Source organism: Botryllus schlosseri, chromosome 13, assembly GCF_051294905.1.
Source record: "Botryllus schlosseri isolate E-star chromosome 13, Bs_hap1, whole genome shotgun sequence".
NCBI classification, from domain to species: Eukaryota; Metazoa; Chordata; class Ascidiacea; order Stolidobranchia; family Styelidae; genus Botryllus; species Botryllus schlosseri.
In genome coordinates, this window is record NC_137248.1 from 3217648 (window position 1) to 3239321 (window position 21674).

The 21674-nt window shown below is 41.2% G+C and overlaps 2 protein-coding genes across 2 annotated transcripts; one reads left to right on the forward strand and one right to left on the reverse strand.

The window, feature by feature from the left end:
• The first annotated feature begins 430 nt into the window (after positions 1 to 430).
• On the forward strand, positions 431 to 12259 carry LOC145453723 (gem-associated protein 2-like). The gene is made up of 9 exons (XM_080331704.1): positions 431 to 653; positions 1934 to 2033; positions 2093 to 2263; positions 2715 to 2829; positions 3449 to 3585; positions 10318 to 10436; positions 10745 to 10850; positions 10914 to 11013; positions 11815 to 12259. The coding sequence occupies exons 1-8, from the start codon at positions 481 to 483 to the stop codon at positions 11010 to 11012; spliced, it is 1020 nt and encodes a 339-aa protein (XP_080187830.1). The 5' UTR covers positions 431 to 480; the 3' UTR covers position 11013; positions 11815 to 12259.
• LOC145453718 (uncharacterized) lies at positions 11907 to 21188 on the reverse strand. Its single transcript, XM_080331700.1, has 8 exons — positions 21075 to 21188; positions 17221 to 17451; positions 16723 to 16963; positions 16383 to 16567; positions 15827 to 16059; positions 14135 to 14300; positions 13260 to 13463; positions 11907 to 12172 (listed from the first exon to the last, which is right to left on the reverse strand). The coding sequence occupies exons 1-8, from the start codon at positions 21124 to 21126 to the stop codon at positions 11907 to 11909; spliced, it is 1578 nt and encodes a 525-aa protein (XP_080187826.1). The 5' UTR covers positions 21127 to 21188.
• Positions 21189 to 21674: the final 486 nt, after the last annotated feature.

Sequence of the window (21674 nt, forward strand, 5' to 3'; positions counted from 1 at the left end):
ATTCTAATATAATTTCTGGTTTGTCTGAAAATGGTACAGGAGACCTGTTCAGTGCAAAATGAGCCAAGCTTGCTGTACAGACTTTTTATGAGGATAACCTTGATTTGGTATGGACTGAACTTGACGTACCGGTATGGCGGTATGCCCGTAGGCCTATGGAATCGGTGTCCTGTGCTTACACTATGTTCTATTTTTTTATTATTTTTTCATTAAATTACTTTAACTTGGAAAATCATCGCTGCTCACCTGATATATCAGGCAAAAAGGCCAGCGATTCCAATCGGGGGGGGGTAGCCTATGTTGTTTTCCAATTCCGAATTAAATTGAGTTTCCAAGTTTTTACGAATGCAGCAATTCTATAATTCTGAGCAAGTTATCCAACTGTGAATGGGATAGCTCAATTCATCTTTTTACTGTTGGTCTTATATTTCTTAGTTTTCCAGATGTACTAATAGTGTTGCGGTATATATTAGTATTGGAATGTCATTGGGAAGTGTGACTGGAGAATGTCTTCACGAGGATGACGTGGGCCACGATGTTATTCCAGGTGCGACGCCGTTCTTTCAGGTGGATTTGGAGGATGTGAATTCCGGGAAATACGTTCCGCCAGTTGGCATACCCAGTAACCCGCATGAATATTTGAAAAGTGTGATGTAAGTTGGTTGATTTATAATTGAAGTCATAAAGATTTGGGATGAATATAGCAGGGAACAGTAGTTTATATATCACGTCATGTAATATTTCATAGCAGGTTTATAACCAAGTACGAGTCACAAGTCAATCTCATTTTTATCGATTTGACTGGAGTCATTTTCTATTCACCACCGAGTCAAGTCCAAGTCAGGCAGCAAAGGGTCGAGTCCTAATCATAGTGTTGTGACTAGAGTCCAAGTCATCATGTTCACTGTTCAGTTTTGAGTTCAATCCTGTTCAACCCACTTTTTTCAACTCTACTCGAGTGATATATGATGGCTCGCATTCATAATATCGTAATTTTCCTCAGTCCTATCAGTTTCTGGCCCTAATTTCCAAGTGTGATGACTGATAGACAAAATACCAATAATGTAGTGACTTTACCATTCTTTGAAGTCACAATGAAATATCAGTCCTGGCCGTCCTAGTCTCGAGTCCTGTGACTTAGTTCTAGGCTCATGCATAATGACTTGAGTACAAGTCGAGTCAATATACAAATTGACGCAAGTCGAGTCATTTAAAGCATTTAAAAATACGACTCGAGTCATTACAACCCTGATAGAAATGCGAATTGCAAGATCAAACATTGTACCACGATATGAGAAGTGTGCAAAATCAACAAGTACAGTGATCGAAGGTTAAATGATTTCAGCATTTTGCGATTTGAGAACGCAGGTTTTTCATTTCCACTCTATACCTATCGTGTGATTTGCATTATGAGTTACGATGGAGTGAAAAATTCGAAAATATTGAATTTCTAAAAGTGGTCTTGATATATGGTGCCAAATATGATATAAAATACTTCGTCTTGGTATTGGGTTCGTGCACCCTCTAGTTCACCGAACAAGCCGAAAATAGCAAATTTTGCCATATCTTGATAACCGCTTACACCAGAAAGCCAGTTTCAGGCTTAAAAGATGCAGAAGTAACATGCTTCTATCTCACTTCCATAGAACTCTGTCTTAAAAATGTACAGAAAAGTTACATTATGCAAATTACTGATTTATTCAAAGTAGAATTAGGCACTGATGCATTGTGTGCGATGTCAAATGCGTTGGTCTTATGAATGTGAAACATACCCCATCAACTAGAACTACTTTTAAAATGTTACGTAAACAACTGAAGACCCCTTAAACTTCAATTATAAATAATGTGAATGATTTCCAATATCACTGGTTACAACAGAAACAGTTTGGAACCGATGTGTCAATTTTGCCTGTAACGGAACTCAAAATTCTAGACATGAAGCGCGAAGCATTCCTGATGTGGTAGTCGCAAAAATAGACCCAAAAAAGATGACACCAAAGGTGAAAGCGGCCAAATATCTCAAGTCGTCTCAGGTTTGTGTGTAACAAATTGATCTCAAGCTGTTTAACCCAAAGCGAGCTCTTCAATTTAGGATTCAACATTTAAACCACCTTCCTACGAATTTTCACCTTCAAAAGAATGGCAGGAACAGCAGTTGTCAAATTTTGCCGTGGCCCGTCAGCACTTTACAAGGCATCTAGCGAAGCTAAAGTCGATAAGCAGGCAAACGAAGAAAAGACCAAAACTTCCCGTTTATCCATTGGTGTGTATAGGTTATAAAAATTGTCGCTGATGCTATTCAAGTTGAATTTGAAGTATTTGTGTGAAGTTGAGTGAATTGAGATGTTGCTGAAGTAAAACTACTAGGTACGACGCAGTGCTGTGCTGGCACGGTCTCTGCGCTCAAAGCTGCGCACAAAAAAACCGTAGTGATGACCTTTTTTATTCTAGTCATTGCGCACTGTTGTTGTTGAGTTGGTGAGTGCACGCAGACTCGTCGAAAATGAGAGGGAACGTTGGTTAGAATGTTGGGTTTCGTAATCGCTTTGAGATATTTGAATAGTATATTCCTATTGAAATAAACCCGACTATTTTCGACTGACACTCGTCAGGGGTAATAGTCAACAACCAGTAGAGAATTGGAAAGAACATTTTACACTATCATATGCACGTTGTGTAACTTCATGTTTCTCAATCCGTGTCCACACTTTCAGCCTCCTTGGGACGAAGAAGAGAGTTGGAAATGTTTATGCTTCGGTAAGAGATTACACGCTGCCAAAGCAGAGATTGAATCTGAGAAGGATGAAAATGAAGAGAAAACCGACAATGGTATTTATTGTCTGCTTTAATACAAATGTGCAAGTGTGTTTTGATTAGATAACAACCAGCACCGATAACCCCCCTGCATATTCGAACGATACTCAAAAGATATGGCATCTAGCTTGAAGCGCATTTCCAAAACTTCAGAGCATATATATGAACACCTTTACAGCCATTGCTATCCTTAGACATGAAATTACCTAGAAAGACTACATTTGCTCATTATTGAAATCAAGACGGGTTCAGCTCACTTTTGTGAAGCTCTTAGGCGGTATTGAAGGCCTCGCATATATAATATACTCATTTTTATACTCTAAACAAGCTTATTCAAACGGATCCTGATACGCAAGAATTGAATCACATAATATAGAATGTCTTGAGTCATGTGCAGTGACTCGCATACAAGTCGAGTCATTACAACCCTGATCTGGACTCGTGTAAGCTATAAAAGATATTTCTAGTCTTGCATTCGCAGATTATAGTTCTCCGACTACCTACTACCATATTGTGACGTCACAAAAATTCCCGATATTTTTTACATCAAATAGCCGATACCGATATTTCTTTCAAAGTATGAATTCGATATTATCTGCAAACTGCTCTAGGTTTGATCAAGCTTTGTATTCAGTTGATGAGGAAAATTCGTCTGATGAAGACGACGTGCTTGGTCAGGCGCTTGCTTCAACGGGATCAACAACGGCGGACATGATGGCCGACGAAATACCAACTGATAACGACAATGTTGTAGACTTGGAGTCCCTTGAGGTATGGCACAGGCGTATCTCAGGGGTGCCATGTAACTCGAGTCACAATGTTTCATTGACTTGACTGATTTTCTTAAATATGGAAAATGACTCGACCTGACTCGAGTCAACTTGTGTATTGACTAGACCAAGTCACTAGACTCAACACATTGTCTATGATTAATTCAACTTTCGTAAATCCGGACCGAAGCTGTCTTTTATCAATTTGAATAAACATGTTTAAAGAGAGAAATATTAGCATATTACGAATCCAAGGCCTTAATGTCACCAAGGTTTTTTTACAGGAGTGAGTTGAACCTGACTTTAACTCGATTCTGAACAGTGAACGCTATGACTTGGACTCGGCCCTTTTCTCACCGATTTTGACTTGACTCGGTGGTGAATTGAAAAATACTCGACTTGACTCTATTTAAAACTGCAAAACTCAAATTGACTTGTGAGTCGGAACCTTGGCTACAATTTTAGATTATTTCCACTTGTGGTCAACAGTATTATAGGACCAGACTACTTACTTTAATATAGCTTTCAATACAACATCCATTGTAGCAGTATATTTATTAAACTCGAAGACTTTTCGGGTGCCTCTTTTCAAGAGTTATCGGCACACTAAAGGGATTTAAACAGATTTAAAAGCAAAACCAAAAAGGCAAAGTATGACGCAACAATCAAAATCACAGACCATGAAATTTGCATCGTATCAATGGCAACAATAACAAACTACGAAGTATGCGGACATACGGTACTATAGTAGCAACACAATTTGTAAATAAACAATTACACGCACGGAACAACACGCACTAATGAGAAATTTGTAGGTTATAGAGGAAATCTTTCTGTCTGCATAAAATAGGTTTGCTCAACTGAATAATAGTAGACTCCAACACTTTTAAATGAAACACAGACCTACCACGCGCAATGACAGTGAACATATTGTCATCATAGTGCTGTGCACAGGCAAGGTTTTCGCTCAGATGCTGACCGATTGACGAAGCATATGCTTGGTAATCATCATAGCAGTCTGTTTTTGCAGCCAATTTGCACTGACGTGCGAGCTCCGTACGATCATTTGCGCATGTTTTTGACCGAATCAATTTTGGGATAAGAAGTCAACAAGAAGTCAGAGATTTCCTGTCATTTTTTGACTTGATGCGTTTTTGCCGTTACCTGAGTATTATTGACACTCGCAAGGAAAAGGAGAACCAGAGGAAGTATGACCGTAACCTCAAAGTTTTATTTCAAAATCGGTTTGGAAATTCGCCAAGTACGGGAAAGAAAATCATAGCAAATCTCTCTAGTTATAAACTCACTGATATCGAAGAATTTGTATTGTCTCATGGATTGGATTTTTGTTTGCCTCGCAACAACGTTAAGAGAGAAGAAATATTCGCCGATTTCGAGGTATTAATTGGTCAACTACAACACCATAGACCATTATCTCCGGAATATTTTTCTGCGATGAAAGCTAAGCGCAGTGATCTTGCACATGCGTATTGTGGCACCCCAGTGGACGCCGGTGATTTTCTGATGAACAAGGATTGTCTTAAAGCCATCAAATCCTTACGTTGAAACGAAAAAATTTGCATCACAAAACCTGACAAAGGTTCTGGAGTTGTGATTTTGAACCGGGCAGATTACAACATGAAAATGGAATCCATTCTTCAAGATTCATCAAAGTTCACCAACCTGGGTCCTGCCGACATGAACGATAACACGCGCAAGTTAGAAATGAAGCTGCAGCGTCGCCTTCTCAAACTGAAGAAGGATGGAGTACTTCCTTAAAATCTGTACGAGTCTCTACGCCCAACGGGATCACAACGGCCGCGTATGTACGGTTTACCGAAAACACATAAAGATAACGTGCCTCTTCGCCCCATATTGTCTATGTGTGGATCGGCACAGCATAATTTAGCCAAATGGCTTAACACCGTCATTGAGCCAGTTCGATCCTTGTATACGCACCACTGCGTTCGCGACTCGTTCACGTTTGTAGACGAATTAAAACGAGCCAAATTAAATCCGTCCAATGTATTTCTTAGCTCATTTGATGTGAAAAGTCTTTTTACTAACGTACCATTGTCGGAAACTTTCGAAATCTGCGCAGACGCGCTTTATGCTGGCACGCTTGAACCTCCGAAACTACCGCGTGAAATATTTCTTGAATTGTTGCAAACTGCTACTAGTAGCGTTGAATTCAGCTTTAATGACACGATGTTCCGTCAATGCAATGGTATTTCGATGGGTTCACCGTTGGGACCTAGTCTGGCCGATATATTCGTGGGATACCATGAAAAGAAATTGTTTGAAAACGTCGCAAAACCTCTCCTATATTTTAGATATGTCGATGACACCTTTGTTGCCTTTAAAAATGAGCGAGAGTGTAATAATTTCTTCGAAAAATTGAATTGTCTCCATCCAGCTCTACAATTTACCGTGGAAAAGGAAACTGATGCTGCCCTTCCCTTTTTAGACGTCTTAGTAGAGAGATCAGGACAAACGTTTTTAACGTCGGTGTACAGAAAACCTACTTTCACTGGTCATTACATTCGTTGGGATTCATTCTGCCCGAAGCGGCGTAAATTAAACCTCATTTCATCTCTCGTTAATCGCGCCTTGCGCCTCTGCTCACCGGAAAAACTGTCACGCGAACTGGATGATATCAAAGATCTTGCATGACGCGCCAACTGTATTCGATGCGTGCATAACTGATGCAGATGGCAACAGCTCGTGTGATCATTTCGCAGTGAAAGCTCTGCTGAACAGCAACAAACTGCAGCGAGACAGACAAACGGTAACGTTTCGTAAGTTTTCGACAGCATCGATTGCAAATATCTCAAACGACATCAGAGATAACGTCAAACTCCAATCTTACGACGACTCGAGTGAAGTCCTGCTTCGAAATTACAATCAGCAGCTTCGCCTGATAATTGATAAGCACTCTCCACCGATCACGAAATCAATTGTCTTGCGCTGCTCACCCTGGTTTAGCAATGACATCAGGACCGCGAAAAGACTGCGGAGAAAACTTGACCGTCAGTGGAGAGCTTCTAAACTAGTCGTCCATAGACAGATGTACCAAGAACAATGCACTCGGGTGATCAGAATGATAGTCAAAGCAAAATCTAGCTACTACAACAACTTGATAATGGAATGCAAGGACAACAAGAAGAAACTTTTCAGCGTAACGAAAAACCTCCTCGCAGAATCGAGCTCAGTCAAACTACCATCGAATCATCCATCGTCACTAAGTCTGGCAAACTCATTTAACACGTTTTTCCGTGACAAGGTGGGCTCTATCAGACAATTTTTGCTTGCTCAGCAAGGCAACCGACACCGATCAGAAGGACAAACAAACGATGAAAATTTCAACGGTGCCGCTCTGGATAATCTATCGCCTACTAATGTTGATGAGATTAAAGAGCTCATATCTGGTACACGACCAAAGACATGCGATCTTGATCCTATACCAACTTGGATTCTCATGGAATGTTTCTCCGACTTGGCGATTCTGGTCGTCGAAATCATAAATCGGTCGCTCTTAGACGGCGTGGTACCGCAATGCTTTAAGCGAGCTGTGGTGACCCCACTCCTGAAGAAGAACACTCTTGACCCCGATCTGATGCAAAACTATCGACCGATATCGCAGCTTCCGCATCTCTCAAAACTTCTGGAAAAGGTTGTCGCCAAACGCATTGTGGACCAGTACGATCTTCACGACATGAATCAATCGGCATATCGTGCCGGCCACTCGACTGAAACAGCAACGTTACGCGTCCACAATGACATTGCTTCTGCCCTCGACAACGGAAACATGGTCGCTCTGATAATGCTGGATCTCTCCGCTGCCTTCGATGTAATCGACCACGTTCTATTGGTGGAACGGCTCCATCATGTATTCGGAATCTCCGGCGTGGCATTAGAATGGGTAAAATCCTATTTGAAAGATCGAATGCAGTGCGTATCTGTGGATGGTGTCCGTTCGTCAGAGATTCAAATCGAATCAGGCGTACCACAGGGTTCTGTTCTCGGCCCATTGCTCTACCTCATATACACGAAGCCAGTTGGAGATATTTGCCGTCGCCATGGTTTCTTCCACCATTGCTACGCGGATGATACACAGGTCTACGGTCTTATGAAAAATAGCAATGATTGGGAGAGCGTGTCATCCAAGTTGCAGCGATGTCTTATTGATATTGAGCTCTGGATGACACAAAATCGTCTCAAGTTAAACAAAGAGAAAACTGAACTCATCATTTTTACGCCAACCAGACGCCCCATCGACCACAATCAATTCACCATCAGATTCGGACCAGACACCATCCAAGCCAAGACCTGTGTACGTAACCTAGGTATTCACTTTGACGGCATGCTCTCAATGGAAAAACATATCGACTATACATCAAAGATCTGCTTCATGTATATCCACAAGATCAGTCGAATCAGGAACTACCTATCTGAGGATGCATGCAAAGCCATAATACTGTCGCTGGTGATATCACGGCTTGACTATGGAAATGCTCTGCTTTACGGGGTAAACCAAAATTGCATCGACAAGCTACAAAAGATCCAAAACATCGCTGCTCGTTTGGTAACTAGGTCAAGGAAGCGTGATCACGTAACACCGATTTTTAGATCCCTTCATTGGTTACCCGTGAAATTTAGGTCTGAATACAAGCTTCTTCTGTACGTCTTCAAATGCATGGAGGGAAGTGCACCAGCGTATCTTCGTGAGCTAGTGACAATGTATAATCCCGGAAGAGCGCTACGTTCTCAGTCGCAAAAGCTCTTGTCCGTTCCAAGAGTCAGAACATCGACTTACGGCGAGAGAACCTTTTCTTCCTCGGCCGCCATTCTGTGGAACAATCTTCCAATTTCTATCAGACTATGTGACTCGCTATATGTTTTCAAACGCAAAATCAAGACGGTTTTATTCGCACGAGCGTTCGAACTAGAGTAGTGTTCATTCCGCCCTACAACTATGCACTTCGTCTTTTATACATATCCTTTACTTTTATATTTTATTGCCTTTTATGTACAGCGCCCTAGTGTAGTAATGATATATTGTTATATTCGGCGCTCTATAAATTATTATATTATTATTATTATTATATCCACTTGATTCTCTCCAAAAATGGCTATCCGGACCACGTATTAAAATGCTCCATCTCTAGGGTATTGAAAAAATCGGATACAGCTCCAAAATATGGCCCAGAAAAATGCCCGGCATTTTTACACCTACCTTGGCTAGGTAACGTGTCTAGCCGATTTGAAAAGCTTATTAAATCGGCTGTTCACCGTTGCTACTACAGCGTTAACAGGCATGTAGTGTACACGACGAAACCCTTGTTACCCAACTCTCGAAAAGATGTACTTCCTGCCTTTGATGCAAGTAATGTTGTTTACCAATACAAGTGCCACTGTGATAGTAGGTATGTAGGACGTACATCTCAAAGATTGTTTGAGCGTATTAAGCAGCATATCCCAAAATTGATTCAGTCAAAAACATGCGCAAATGATCGTACGGAGCTCGCACGTCAGTGCAAATTGGCTGCAAAAACAGACTGCTATGATGATTACCAAGCATATGCTTCGTCAATCGGTCAGCATCTGAGCGAAAACCTTGCCTGTGCACAGCACTATGATGACAATATGTTCACTGTCATTGCGCGTGGTAGGTCTGTGTTTCATTTAAAAGTGTTGGAGTCTACTATTATTCAGTTGAGCAAACCTATTTTATGCAGACAGAAAGATTTCCTCTATAACCTACAAATTTCTCATTAATGCGTGTTGTTCCGTGCGTGTAATTGTTTATTTACAAATTGTGTTGCTACTATAGTACCGTATGTCCGCATACTTCGTAGTTTGTTATTGTTGCCATTGATACGATGCAAATTTCATGGTCTGTGATTTTGATTGTTGCGTCATACTTTGCCTTTTTGGTTTTGCTTTTAAATCTGTTTAAATCCCTTTAGTGTGCCGATAACTCTTGAAAAGAGGCACCCGAAAAGTCTTCGAGTTTAATAAATATACTGCTACAATGGATGTTGTATTGAAAGCTATATTCAAGTTCTGTACCACGAACCAGCTATTTAACTACTTACTTTCTGCAATTTGTATTTTGAAACGTTGAAAGCAGTGTTTGGGTATGTTTGCCTCACTTTTATGAGTGAAATTTCTGTGATTACTAGGCGACATAGCCCCCTCCCCCCATATGGCAGCAACCAAAATTGAATTTTAAAATTGAAGCTATTTGTAGTATTATTTTGCATAAGTGCGAAATACTGCAATTTTGAAAGTAATCAAATCGATTAACTGATAAAAGTATGGGAACCATCAAGAAAATTTTCGTTTTGAAGCTGCTGACTTGAGTAGCTTTTTATAGAGGTCTCTGTTACTAGTTCGCCATGAGATGTCCATTTGCGGCCTCAGGTACGCTTTTTAGCATCTGTAATCTCGTGTAGAATTTCTGGTCTGCTTCCGGGTGATGTATTCACATTTTTTGCACATAACCAACCGGTGAGCTTCTTGGAGCTACAGAACTTCAATATACAATTGAGTAGTAGATTCATATTGAAATGAACCCTAATATTTTCGGCAATCGTCAGCTACTAGTAGGGAATTGAAAAGAACATTGTACATCAACAATCATATCACAAAATATGGCTGCTAAAATATCACCACTCAATCATTTAGTATCGTTTGCTTGCAATTCACGTCATGCATACGTTCCCTACAGAGTGGATTCCCTCCGATGATGCGAATTCTGTTGCGAATGGACTCCAACCAGGTGGAAGCCAATCTTGAATATCATAACAGATGGATGGACGAATATGGATTTAGTCACGACCAAGGAAGGTACGCGCTAATCGGACGAAATGTTTGTGAAATTGCAGGTGCTAAGTAATCAAATTAATAGTCCAATCCAGAGGTGGTCAGCAACGAAGTGCTACTACTTTTTCGGAGTATTTAGTTCGGTTTTGCCTTGTTGTACTGCTTATACAGTTATGTATCCTTTTACACTAGTCAAGCAAAATTGAGTTAGGTCAGGAAGTATTTCCACCTCACAGAAATGCCTTTTATATGTGCTACTACTATGTTCTAGTACCCTTCAATTGCCCCATAGTACTACAGTTCGCTGGTGGTGATCACATGTTATTTTCCAGATGGATGTATGCGCTTCTCACATGTCTAGAAAAGCCTCTATTCCCGACCATCATATCCCTGCTGAGAGATCTGTGCAGGAAATGCGCCGAGCATCGACGACTCAAGGTGAGAACTATATATAAAACCCCGATGTTGGTGAATGTAACATAGTGTTGTATCGTTGGACAGGTCGATGCAGACGACCACCAGTTGATACACGGGCTGAATTTGATTATTTGTGTCATCGGAAGATACTTCGAGCAGACAGACCTGGCTGATCCAATGTGATGTGAGGACATTATTCTTTCTATGTCATGTTTCTCTCTGACAATACAGATTCATACTCCCATGCTGTACAGATTCATACTCCCATGCTGATTAATTTTTCTGACAAGGCCCAGGCAGTGGCCTCGTTAGAGTTTACACTCCAATACTCTCATGCTAGTACACAGCTAGATTCCAGTATCGGATTCTTCGTACATTAACTTTTTCTGATATAGGCAGTAAGCCAGAAGCTTTAACTTTCTGAACACATCTACTTTCATGTTTCGGCCCCATGCTACCAGGCCCCATTGAGAGGGAAAGTAGGGAAGTTGTCATTCAGCCCACACTGCTTATCTTAGGTACTAGGGGACAGCCCGCAGGAATCGAACCCACGATCTCTCGTTTACAAGAGCAGTGCTGTAGCCGCTGTGCTACGGAGGCTGTCACTTGCTTAGGTAACAAGTACCATATAAATGTTACATATTGTCTCATTCATTCTCTCCACAGTACGCTGACGATTGTGGGCAGACTAGTTTCTCGAGTGTTTGTCAGCTTATTACGGCGGCGCAAGAGAGCAGTTGTGCCAACATTATGTATTCGTCAGCTTACTGTGAAAAAATAGCAGTGGAAAAAATATTGTTTTACAGTACTTGTAAATAAAATGCACGAACAAAATCATTGGTACTCTATTTCCTAGTTTTGCCAAAAAAAAAACTCAAAAAAACACTTCGTTTCTGATCACCTCTGCAATCCAAGGCAGCATTTTAAAACCTTGTGTAAAATTAATTGTAAATGACTGTACGATGAATGAAAAAATTGATTTCAGGAGGATTTCACACTCGAGCGGCGCAGTACGTAACCATTCCGCTTCCAAGATTCGGGAGGATTTTTCAGCTCAAGAAGCCATCGAGATCTGCACTACGTCGTATACTCCGTGTTCGAACACTTTCCTTTGACTGTCTGAACTTGGCAAATGAAAGCGTTGAGTTTGATGCAGTTTTCGTCGTTCCACCAGAAATCGTGTGTACGCTTGACTTGTTCGACGCAGTCTTCCGTGTGGTACTGCTTGTCCGGCACGCTGTTTGGAAACTTGTTGAAATCTCGCTCTTTCCTACGACGGTTGTAGAGGCAGCGCGTGCCGTCCGCCCATATTTTGACTCTCTCCTCCAGCCTGTCGTCAAGCCCTGCGAGATTTGAGACGGGTCAAAATTGGGTTTGAAATGTAATTTCTTGTCAACTACGCACTGATGTTGATAAAATTTTATATCCCAGGTGCTTTGGGATTGTTAGGAGAAGAAAAAGGATTTGATAAACACTTTAGAAGACGTCACAGATCAGGGTATCGATAAGTATCGATAAACAACTTGACTTTCGTCAACTTGGAAAATATGTCAAGGACGCGTTAGTAATCTCTACTCAATTATAAGTAGTAGTAGCAGCAATTCTCAAGACATTTCAAAACTAGAAGTAGAAAATAATAGGTACGAAAATTGCTCAAGTAAGCAGCGTCAAAGGTAGGTTGAGGCGATTCATACTTTTAGCAGTTAATGGGCGGCGGTTACTTCGTAGTTGCAATTGCCGAGAAGAAAATGAAAGGTCCTAAAAGTACTCTAATAGTTTCAAAAACCGTAAAATTGGTCGCATACTTCAAGAAGTTCACCTAGGAAATTGCAACATCTAGCTTTGCGACTAACTATAAATTGGTGCAATCTTCGTAACGCAGGGTTATTTCACGTTACAATTTCGCTCCTAAAAGTAACGCAAACTTATCCCCAAACTATCCTTTCTACTGTTCAAAATCCATATTTTAAAAAGTAAGTATTTTTGCCATAAGTGGAAGTAGTGGTTGAACATAACCATTTCAGTAAGTATTGCAAGTGGGCAAGACCTATTCCGAAGTACAGCGTACTACGAAAAAGCTAGCCTACAACTGCGTTGCTTGCCACCTCTGCACACATGCGTAACTCAGAGTGAGCGTACATTGAATATTCCGATGAAGCAACCTGAAAATTCTGTATATTCCTTACACTCTGCAGCTAATAATTTTCATCAGCTCCTTATTGACATATAACTCCCATTGAAAGCTATCTTGGATTATTTTCTTGCAATGTACAAAGTACAGTGCATCCTTGCTGGTTCTAGGCCTAGGTTTGACATGAAAGACTACACACTACTGTAAGTCGTTTCGAAACCGTCATATATCTCTCCATTCTATCGCAGTACGTCTTGTGGTGTTTTCAAAATATGAAATCTCTACATAAACGAACTTACCGATCCAAAACGATAGTTTATCGGACTGCTGCATGAGTATCTCCAGAAAATCCTGCACGCGTTGCGTCTTCGGCATCGCCAGGTATCCGCCTTCCTGCGCGCATCGGGTCTCGGCCGCCGCGAACGTCTTCATATCGTTGAAGACTTGATAGCACGTGCAGTCAAGCTCTTGGTAGCCGATAGGACAAGCGATGGGACGCCGACCTTGGTGATTGAATCTTTTCGTTAGAAATAGGCGGAGATTTGAAATGGAGGATGACACGAATGATGTTACAGTTGAATACTACAATGATTGTAGTCTCGAATGCAAAATGTTGAACGTTTGTCGTTCAGAATTCCATGAACTTGGCGACTATGGTGGTATTGAAAACAATATCATTTCAACTCATGTTTACTGGCCTGGTGCGTCAGAGCTAGGATTTCCTATCAAAGCAATTTGTAACGCAGTAGATGACATTGCTGCGGTGTTATGCCTTATTTCTTCCATCCGGTGTACATGCGACTTATTACTTCGCCCAGGCGGGAGTCTGATTTCAAAGACTACTCCAAGCCGTTTCTACACCGTCCTATCCTTTCATTGTATCGCAGTCTTGTGGTGTTTTGAAAATGATACGGATACTTACTTATACAAACAACCCAGCTGCATTAATACTGATCGATACTTCCAAATCCGAAGCAACTCGAGACGAATCATTACAATACTGGATTCTGATTCCATAACTTGAATAGTTTTCCTCGGGCCTAATTATGACGTGACATTCTGGAGTGGCAATACCCATACTGTAATTTGAAAGGACGAGGCAAAACTCAGGGATATCTAGAACTCAACCACGCCGTTTAATAAACTCGATTTGGAAAGATCTTTTTTCACTGACCGATTTTCCGCAGCAAATTGTTCGCGTGAATTCGCATGTTCTGTTTCGTCAGCGCCCTTTTCCATATCGATATTTCCCGAATATCTCCTTGAAAATGAGGGTTGAATCGAGGAAAGCCTGGCAGCCTGAAATCCCGCCTCCCGGTATGCAGGGTCCCGTGTTCGTTCTGCGCAAATTCAAAATTAAAATCTGCGTTCATGCACGCTATATTTACAGCAGTGCTGGTTCTTAAATAGTCCTATGTCTTAATGGCTTTGTTCTTGTAATACTGTTGTTGAAGGACATATCATTTTGCGCGCCAGTATTATATAATAATGCAGGACGTAGGTCATTAGAAGTGTAATATGTTCGATTTTTTGTTTCTTGTGACTAACCGAAAATTTGGGGTTCAACTAGATTTGGATTTGCTGAATTAGGCTAATTAGAGCGAAATGCCGACAATCCAGTGTTGGGATCAATTCACTACCGTCGAGTTACAAGTCATTTCGAGTCATTGCACATATTGACTCGAGTCAAGTCAAGTCAATCGATTTTCGGAGGTGACTCGAGTCAAGTCAAGTGACTAGATTTTATGAAGCGACTCGAGTCAATTCAAGTCAAGTCACACGAGTCATGTCACAATTCAAGTCAAATTGCCTTTTCGAAGTATGAGGCATGATTACGTCATTGCATTTTGCTATCTGTCTGAAATACAGATTGAGTGGTAATTGATTTTTAACTGATGAACGAATATGGAGTTAAATATACGCGCAAGAAAGGCGTTGTATCGCTCATATATATGTAGAACTATTAAACTGCGTGAGTAATTGCATAGCCTCAGTTTATGGTTACCAGCCAAAATAGAGAATGGAGAAACGAATTGAAAGATGCAATACATTACCCACTTACATATTCTATTCATATGATACAATTCGAGCCTGCGCCAATGGTTGAGGAGTATTTAAACCCATATTGGAATTCAATTTCAATAAAACAAGAGGTTTGGCTGAAGTAAAATCAGAGAAGAGAAATAGATATTTTGCTATTAAATTACTTTACCACTAGTTTACGACAACGTAAGCTGTAAGCTTCGATCACTTCGTTTGTGGTCAATTTATCTGTAAGAAAACAATGAAGGCTCAGTAAAATGCACGATCATTGAATGTTTAGTCGTTCTCGCGGCTTACACCAGCGCTTCGCGAACAATCCGAACATATGTAAGATTCAGTGATTTTTATAGACACCGATTACTTGATGACTTGAAATTGACTCGTGAATTTTGCTTCGAGTCACGAGTCAATCCAGATTTGTGATACGCGGAGTCAAGTCAAGTCATTCGAAAAAGGTGACCCGAGTCTGACTCGATATGATTCGAGTCATCCCAACATTGTAACAATCTAACTTTAATCTAGATTGCAAAAATATTTCTATGCTCTAATTTCAATTCTAATCTAATATATTTCGAAATGCTACAAAAGAGAACTTCTGATACGATCCAAGCTTGGTGAACAGTTGTTACGAATTCCGTAATTCTAATTCTAATCTAATTTGGAAAATACAGCAGCTATAATTCTAATTCTAATCTGATTTGGAAAGTCTGGACATTTTCTAGTTGTCAAATTCTGGGTTCAGCGAATGTTTGCATATATTGGCTCACTGGGTTAGTAAAGGAATTATGGACCATTGATTTACTGATATGAAGTTATTAGATACCTTCCAATGTCCAACCATCAAAGGCGCCTCGTTTTTCAGACTCCCGACCACTTCCAGATAAGTCCCCTGGCCATCCGGGTAGCCGTCGATGTAAGGCGTGATCAGCGTCACGTTGTCCGCGTACGTGTCCCGGTCGAAAATGATCCCGACCACGGTCCAAGTGTTTTCAGGCAGTGACGATTTTCCGTAGTCGATGTGTCCCGGGATCTCGTTCGCGTAGAACGAGATTGTCTCTAAAGACAAGTTCATATCAAACCAGATTCCATTCTCAGAAGCGTGACAACAATAAATGTCTCTAGTACAACATTTACTCCAAATTCGATAAGTCGCTGGTATAGGTTCTGGCTTGGTGCGCCATGAGTGTATATTCACACCCGTATATCAAGGGTGGTAACGCGGGTGGAAATACACATTCGTACAGGTGTATTTTATACGTTTTTACCTTTAAGAGTGGGTGTGAGAGCATACCGTAAGGTGCTGATAGCCTGATTTACAGCACATGAAATGGCGGTAATTTCGTAAGTACACCCATTTACAGCGTATAGCAGAGACTTACGTCCATAATAGCTCGGAACCACAAACTCCCATCCCACGTTACTCTCTGTTCGTTTTGACAGTAACCTCGCTCCTCTGATCGGCGCTTTCGTTTTGGCTCGCAGACGAATCAGCGCCGTTATGGTGAAGCTCTCTTCGTCCAGTTCGAACGCATTTCCCAGGTCAATCGGAGTATCATTCTCATTGCTTGAACAAAGTAAATACCCAGTCAATGTATTTCCTCAATTGTGCAAAGGTAAAAGTTGGCTGTTGAATAAGAGGAGTGCTTGGAACTTGAAAAAGTAGATATCAACTTTTTTGCGACCATTTGTCCACACCCCATTTGAAAACGAATTTTGTACCTGTAGTTGATATCAAAATGTGCTGTCGCAGGAGGCGGCTCATTGTCCGCGCCCACCTCCAGAGCCCGCATGTTGTCTTGAAAGTCTCCCCGTATGATCGATCGCATCGCCCGCACGATGTACAAGTTCGGGTCCAGCGACACGTGCCTCGCTTCGCCTTCCTGCAGCCCGGGGATGTGAATTTCCGCGACAGACCGCGCGCTCGTCAACGGCAAGCAGATCTTCTGACCCGGCAAAACGTCTGAACCGGATTTGCACAGATAGTAAATTTTCGGCTTTTGAAAATAGATCAAAATTACACTTATAGCTACATTTTTCAGAATTGGGTTACAACTGGAATTACTGTACTGAATTCGCAAAAACTTTGTGGCGTAACAAATACACAAACCTACTCGAGTACTGGCACTGATAGTACACTATAAATGCTTATGGAAACTCGGATATGGGATTCTATACTAGGTATTGGGTACTAGGTATTGATAACATTTTGCGACTAACCCCCGTTCTTGTCGAAGGCTATTTGGTCAAGCAGACTTTTCTGCAGCTCCGCTCTCAGTTTCCTTCGGTAAGCACGTAATATTCGAAGTTCCTCCGAAGTCGTTGTGTTCCGCAGGTTGGGATGGTAAATATGAGATGACGGCACGTTGACTGTGCCGCTTTCACTTCCGTTTGATGCTCTTGAAAGCGTAGTTGCTTCGAAGATCAATGCCAGCAGCAGTAAAGTCGCATCTGTTGAATTGCTAACATCATTATTTATCGATATAATGAACTACCGGTCGAACAGACAATTTTGTTATACATTCAATGTATAATTCCCCTACGAGCTATATGTCCATGTCCAGTGTCCACGTAAATAACCGACGCATGCAAGCCGTAAATCCAGCCCATGAAAAGTGTCATGTGCGCTAGATATAACTTCATTATGAGCACAATTATAACTTATTACGAATCTCTGTCCACAGATTGCTTGGGACAGTGGTTCTCAACCTTTTTGTCTCAGCGGACCCCCTTTAAAAACGTCACCCCAAAGTTTTAGTTCAAATTTAGCTCTATGACCTTCCAACCGTCATCTGTCTTGTGCAAATATCAACTGTAAACTAGTGATAAACAGCAACAAAATGACCTTTCTTGAAATTAACATATACTATAGGGATGGTGTGAACGTCAGGTTCACGTTCGCGTTCTGTGTATGAACCTCAAAAATTTAGAGGTTCACGTTCACAAACGAACCTTGTTAGTTAGTAGGTTCTGCACTGTGAACCCTTTTCCTATATTACAATTTTCACTTTACTGTAACATCTTTGATGGAAATTTACTGCATTTAAACTGCGGGCCACTCCATGCATGGCGCTGGCAGCATATCAACAGTAATCGAGCATGCACCTTGGCATTTTCAAAAATTTTATGTCACAAAAGTTTACTCGAAATATCCAGCTTAGTTTGTGAATATTTGGCGACTTTCTGCCGTGAGCTTGACGTGACCCGCAATCACACATCAAGAGCGAAACACACATGTAGGTAGTCAACGACTGATGCTTATTCAACCAATCAATGAAATTGTTATCGTTGTCTGATGTAAAAAATCTAGCAGGCGCACGGGGTCAATCTTGACCTCGAATGTTTATTGTATCATAAAAACCAAATCAGTGCGATTGGGATTTTGGCTACTGCTGTATACTGGCAATATCGCTAGCAAGTCTAGAAAGCCGTTTTACACTCCGCCCAATATCAACGTAGCAATACTCAGACGCCGAATACATTGTCCGGTCGGGCCTAGACCGTTAAGCCGTATGTTTATATTCCTTTGCAAGTCCTCGTCGAAATAGTTGGCAAAGCGACGGAAGATATTGAATTTAGGGGATCATTTTATCATTTCATTGCCCCAGTTGATACATCTGTCGACGTTTAAAACGTCAATATGTGCTTCAGCATTGGAGCATTATGTGGCACGTCAGCACGAGTCGAATGGGCTATCGCTTCACAGATGTAGGGCTGGAATTGGCAATATGACGTCACGTGCATAGTAGAGTGCGAAATTTTGAGCCGATGACCCCGATATATTCAGCCGATAATCAAAAGATGGTATCTAGCTTGAAGCGTATTTCCCAAACTCCTTACTGTCGCGTTGTGACGTCATCAAAATTAACGCCTTTTTTATCTCTAATAATGACCGAAAACCATATTTCTTTTAAAGTGTGACTCGAAAAAAATTCGGCGATGAAATTACGTGGAACATTTTCGAAGAGTAAAAATGGGTTGGAACTCGATTTCTCAGTATCCTTCAATCATCAGTCGTTAGCTTTAGTTTGACCTATGGGTATATTGTTCCGTCCTGGTAAACATTCGCACTCAGGTACAGGTCGATGTGGATCCTAAACCTATTGAAGTGTATGGTTATGGATGTGGTTTTGACGCAAATGACTGAATTTGTTTGTCATTCCTAGCGTACTTACCATGCTGTTTCCGACTACCGGATTCGCCGCGCTAACTAATGGGGATTTTACTGCCGCGAAGTGCAAAGACGCTCCACTTGCGTCCAGCGCATCATATTAACCATGATTTACAACGATGCAAGCCAATTACCGACTAACAAGTTGGGATCAATTCATATGCGATCACTTATCGCGTCGGACACGTTCTTGACACAGTGCGGGGTTCACGAGAATGTTTCTAAAACCATTCGTTTTGACGGTTTCTAACACCGAAAGCACACAGGTTGACATATGTTGATGGATACAGCTCGTTGAACTATTTGTAAACACGAAATTAAGGCGTCCATGAACTCGTTACAATAAAGTCGAGAATACCTAGAAAAGGTATCATTATATCGGTAGCCACTAGTTACTGGACTATATACGAAAGGATTAATTGCGCGCATAGCGCTGTTATGACAGTTCTTTCCAGTCTTTTGCGCGTCATGACGTCAACCTGAGTAATATCTTGGGACGTAAGCATTTTACTGTTAGCATGACACCTGACACCCAACATTATATTTTTAATTATCTACGGGTTCATATCAGTGGCCTATGCAATTGTGTATTGAAGTTCTGTACGCATGCTACGTTTTCGTACATGTACGATACAGACAAGACATTCATGTGTGTAGTAGGCAGCATAGTTCTATGAAACATGATTCAATAAAAAATAACAACGTTAATTCAACGAGATTGTTGTACTCAGTCGATTTGCAAAGAACGATTCTGTACGATATTGAGCGCAATGTATAGGCTACAACAGCGCATCCCGACCCTTTTCTAGTCACGCGGATTCTTTCACAGATCCCTAACCATACACATGACACATTGAACGAATAGTATGCACCCTTAACATTCGAAAGATGCCTACGCCTCAGATCAGGCTTTGGGCCAATTCATTTTTCTGTAAATCCCATTTTGTGCCATCTTACCGTGACAAGCTGTAGGCCTATATTGCAAGTGCCTATATGTCGGTTGTTTGGCCTCACCGAGTCCGGCACCAATTAGATTATCATTATTTGCCTACATTATAGCTACGGTGACCGTATTTTGGAATCGGGAAAGGAGAACACTTTCTCAATATTTGCAAACTTAGTATACCGGAAGAAAATCCCGAAAAGGTAAATTTTTCCCATTTAGAGGTCGATTGACTAAAAAAAGGTCAACTTCCCGGCTCAACACCCGAAATACAGTTTTTCTTTTACACATTACGTTGGTAGACTGGTTGACTAAAACAGGTCGTCACTTTCGTTTGCACCACGAATTTCCTATTTAGCGTAATTTATGCCCATTTTAACTCGAATCTATCCCCTATCTTAGCTCTAAAACCTGTACGGGAAGACGAATTGCCAAAAAGGATGACATTTAGGGTCCTCGGAGGACATTTATAAAAACCTGACAAAGGAAGACGTATGATAACCCTATAGGCCTATTAGTACCTATATGTTCCCTCTAATTTTGCACGAGTCTGCACGCACTCACCAACTCACTGCGCGGTCCCTTGGACAACAGTTCGTATCGACTAAAAAGGTCAGCACTTAGACTTATTTGTGCGCGGCGACTTTGTCAGCGGTGCTAGAGGGAACATTGATTAGCACTCACATATTTTGCACAAATACGAGTTTTCTCGACAGATATAGTGCCGGACAGCAACGTGTTCTTATGAGTCGTCCTAAAGTTGACGGCGCGAATAACCCGAGGTCGGCGAGGCATGTGCCAATTGATATTTGAAGGCGGTAATAACTCCGAAATTCCATTACCCGCCCGAAATTAACACTGCCCGTTTAGAGAACCAATCGATTTTATCTCATGGTATAAAATCACTCAAAATAAACTCATAATGTAGTAGGCCTACATGTATTGAAGTTCCGTACTTACATGTCATCTCATGTTCCAGGCGAAACGTCTCCGAATTTGTTGATCCTAGCATCGCCAGTCCCAATATTCACATTAACATCGCATCGATAACCTAACCTGCACCGAATACATCTATTTATTGAATAACTTCTATATCAAAGAAGCCTCGTAGCCCTCCTGTGATGCCCTTTCCTGACTAAAATGGCGAGACGATTGGCATTTTCAGAACTAAGGCATCTCGAACTCTTCCTATCAAATTAATTTAATCCATACACTGCTTCAGGAGCTTGAAACCATGCAGATCACAAGTCAGGTAGTAAAGCAAGTTGAGGAGTTTGCTTAAAACTGTTTCGCGCGTACGCCTTCTAACCTGTCATTAGAGGCCCTATCAGCGTGAGCGATTCTCTCATTTACCTTTTAACGAGTTCACGGTACTACCCCTTTCTTCATAGTTGTTCCGGCATTTGTGTATTTCTAGCCTCAGAACGGCGCATTCTTCAAAGGCTATCTGGATCGTAAAACTGAGCTAATTTGAGATCAAGAATATGTATGCTTTATTAAAAGCTGACAGTCGAGGATCTACACCGAAACGTAGCGACAAGACATCATCAGCCGTACAAC

Coding starts and splice junctions, on each gene's coding strand:
- LOC145453723 (XM_080331704.1), top strand. CDS start 481: ATGTCATTGGGAAGTGTGACTGGAGAATGTCTTCACGAGGATGACGTG. Junction 2,034..2,092: donor AATATCTCAAGTCGTCTCAG/GTTTGTGTGTAA, acceptor TCTTCAATTTAG/GATTCAACATTTAAACCACC. Junction 10,437..10,744: donor TTTAGTCACGACCAAGGAAG/GTACGCGCTAAT, acceptor GTTATTTTCCAG/ATGGATGTATGCGCTTCTCA.
- LOC145453718 (XM_080331700.1), bottom strand. CDS start 21,126: ATGCTAGGATCAACAAATTCGGAGACGTTTCGCCTGGAACATGAGATG. Junction 17,452..21,074: donor CCTGGAACATGAGATGACAT/GTAAGTACGGAA, acceptor GCAATTCAACAG/ATGCGACTTTACTGCTGCTG. Junction 13,464..14,134: donor CAATTTGCTGCGGAAAATCG/GTCAGTGAAAAA, acceptor TCAATCACCAAG/GTCGGCGTCCCATCGCTTGT.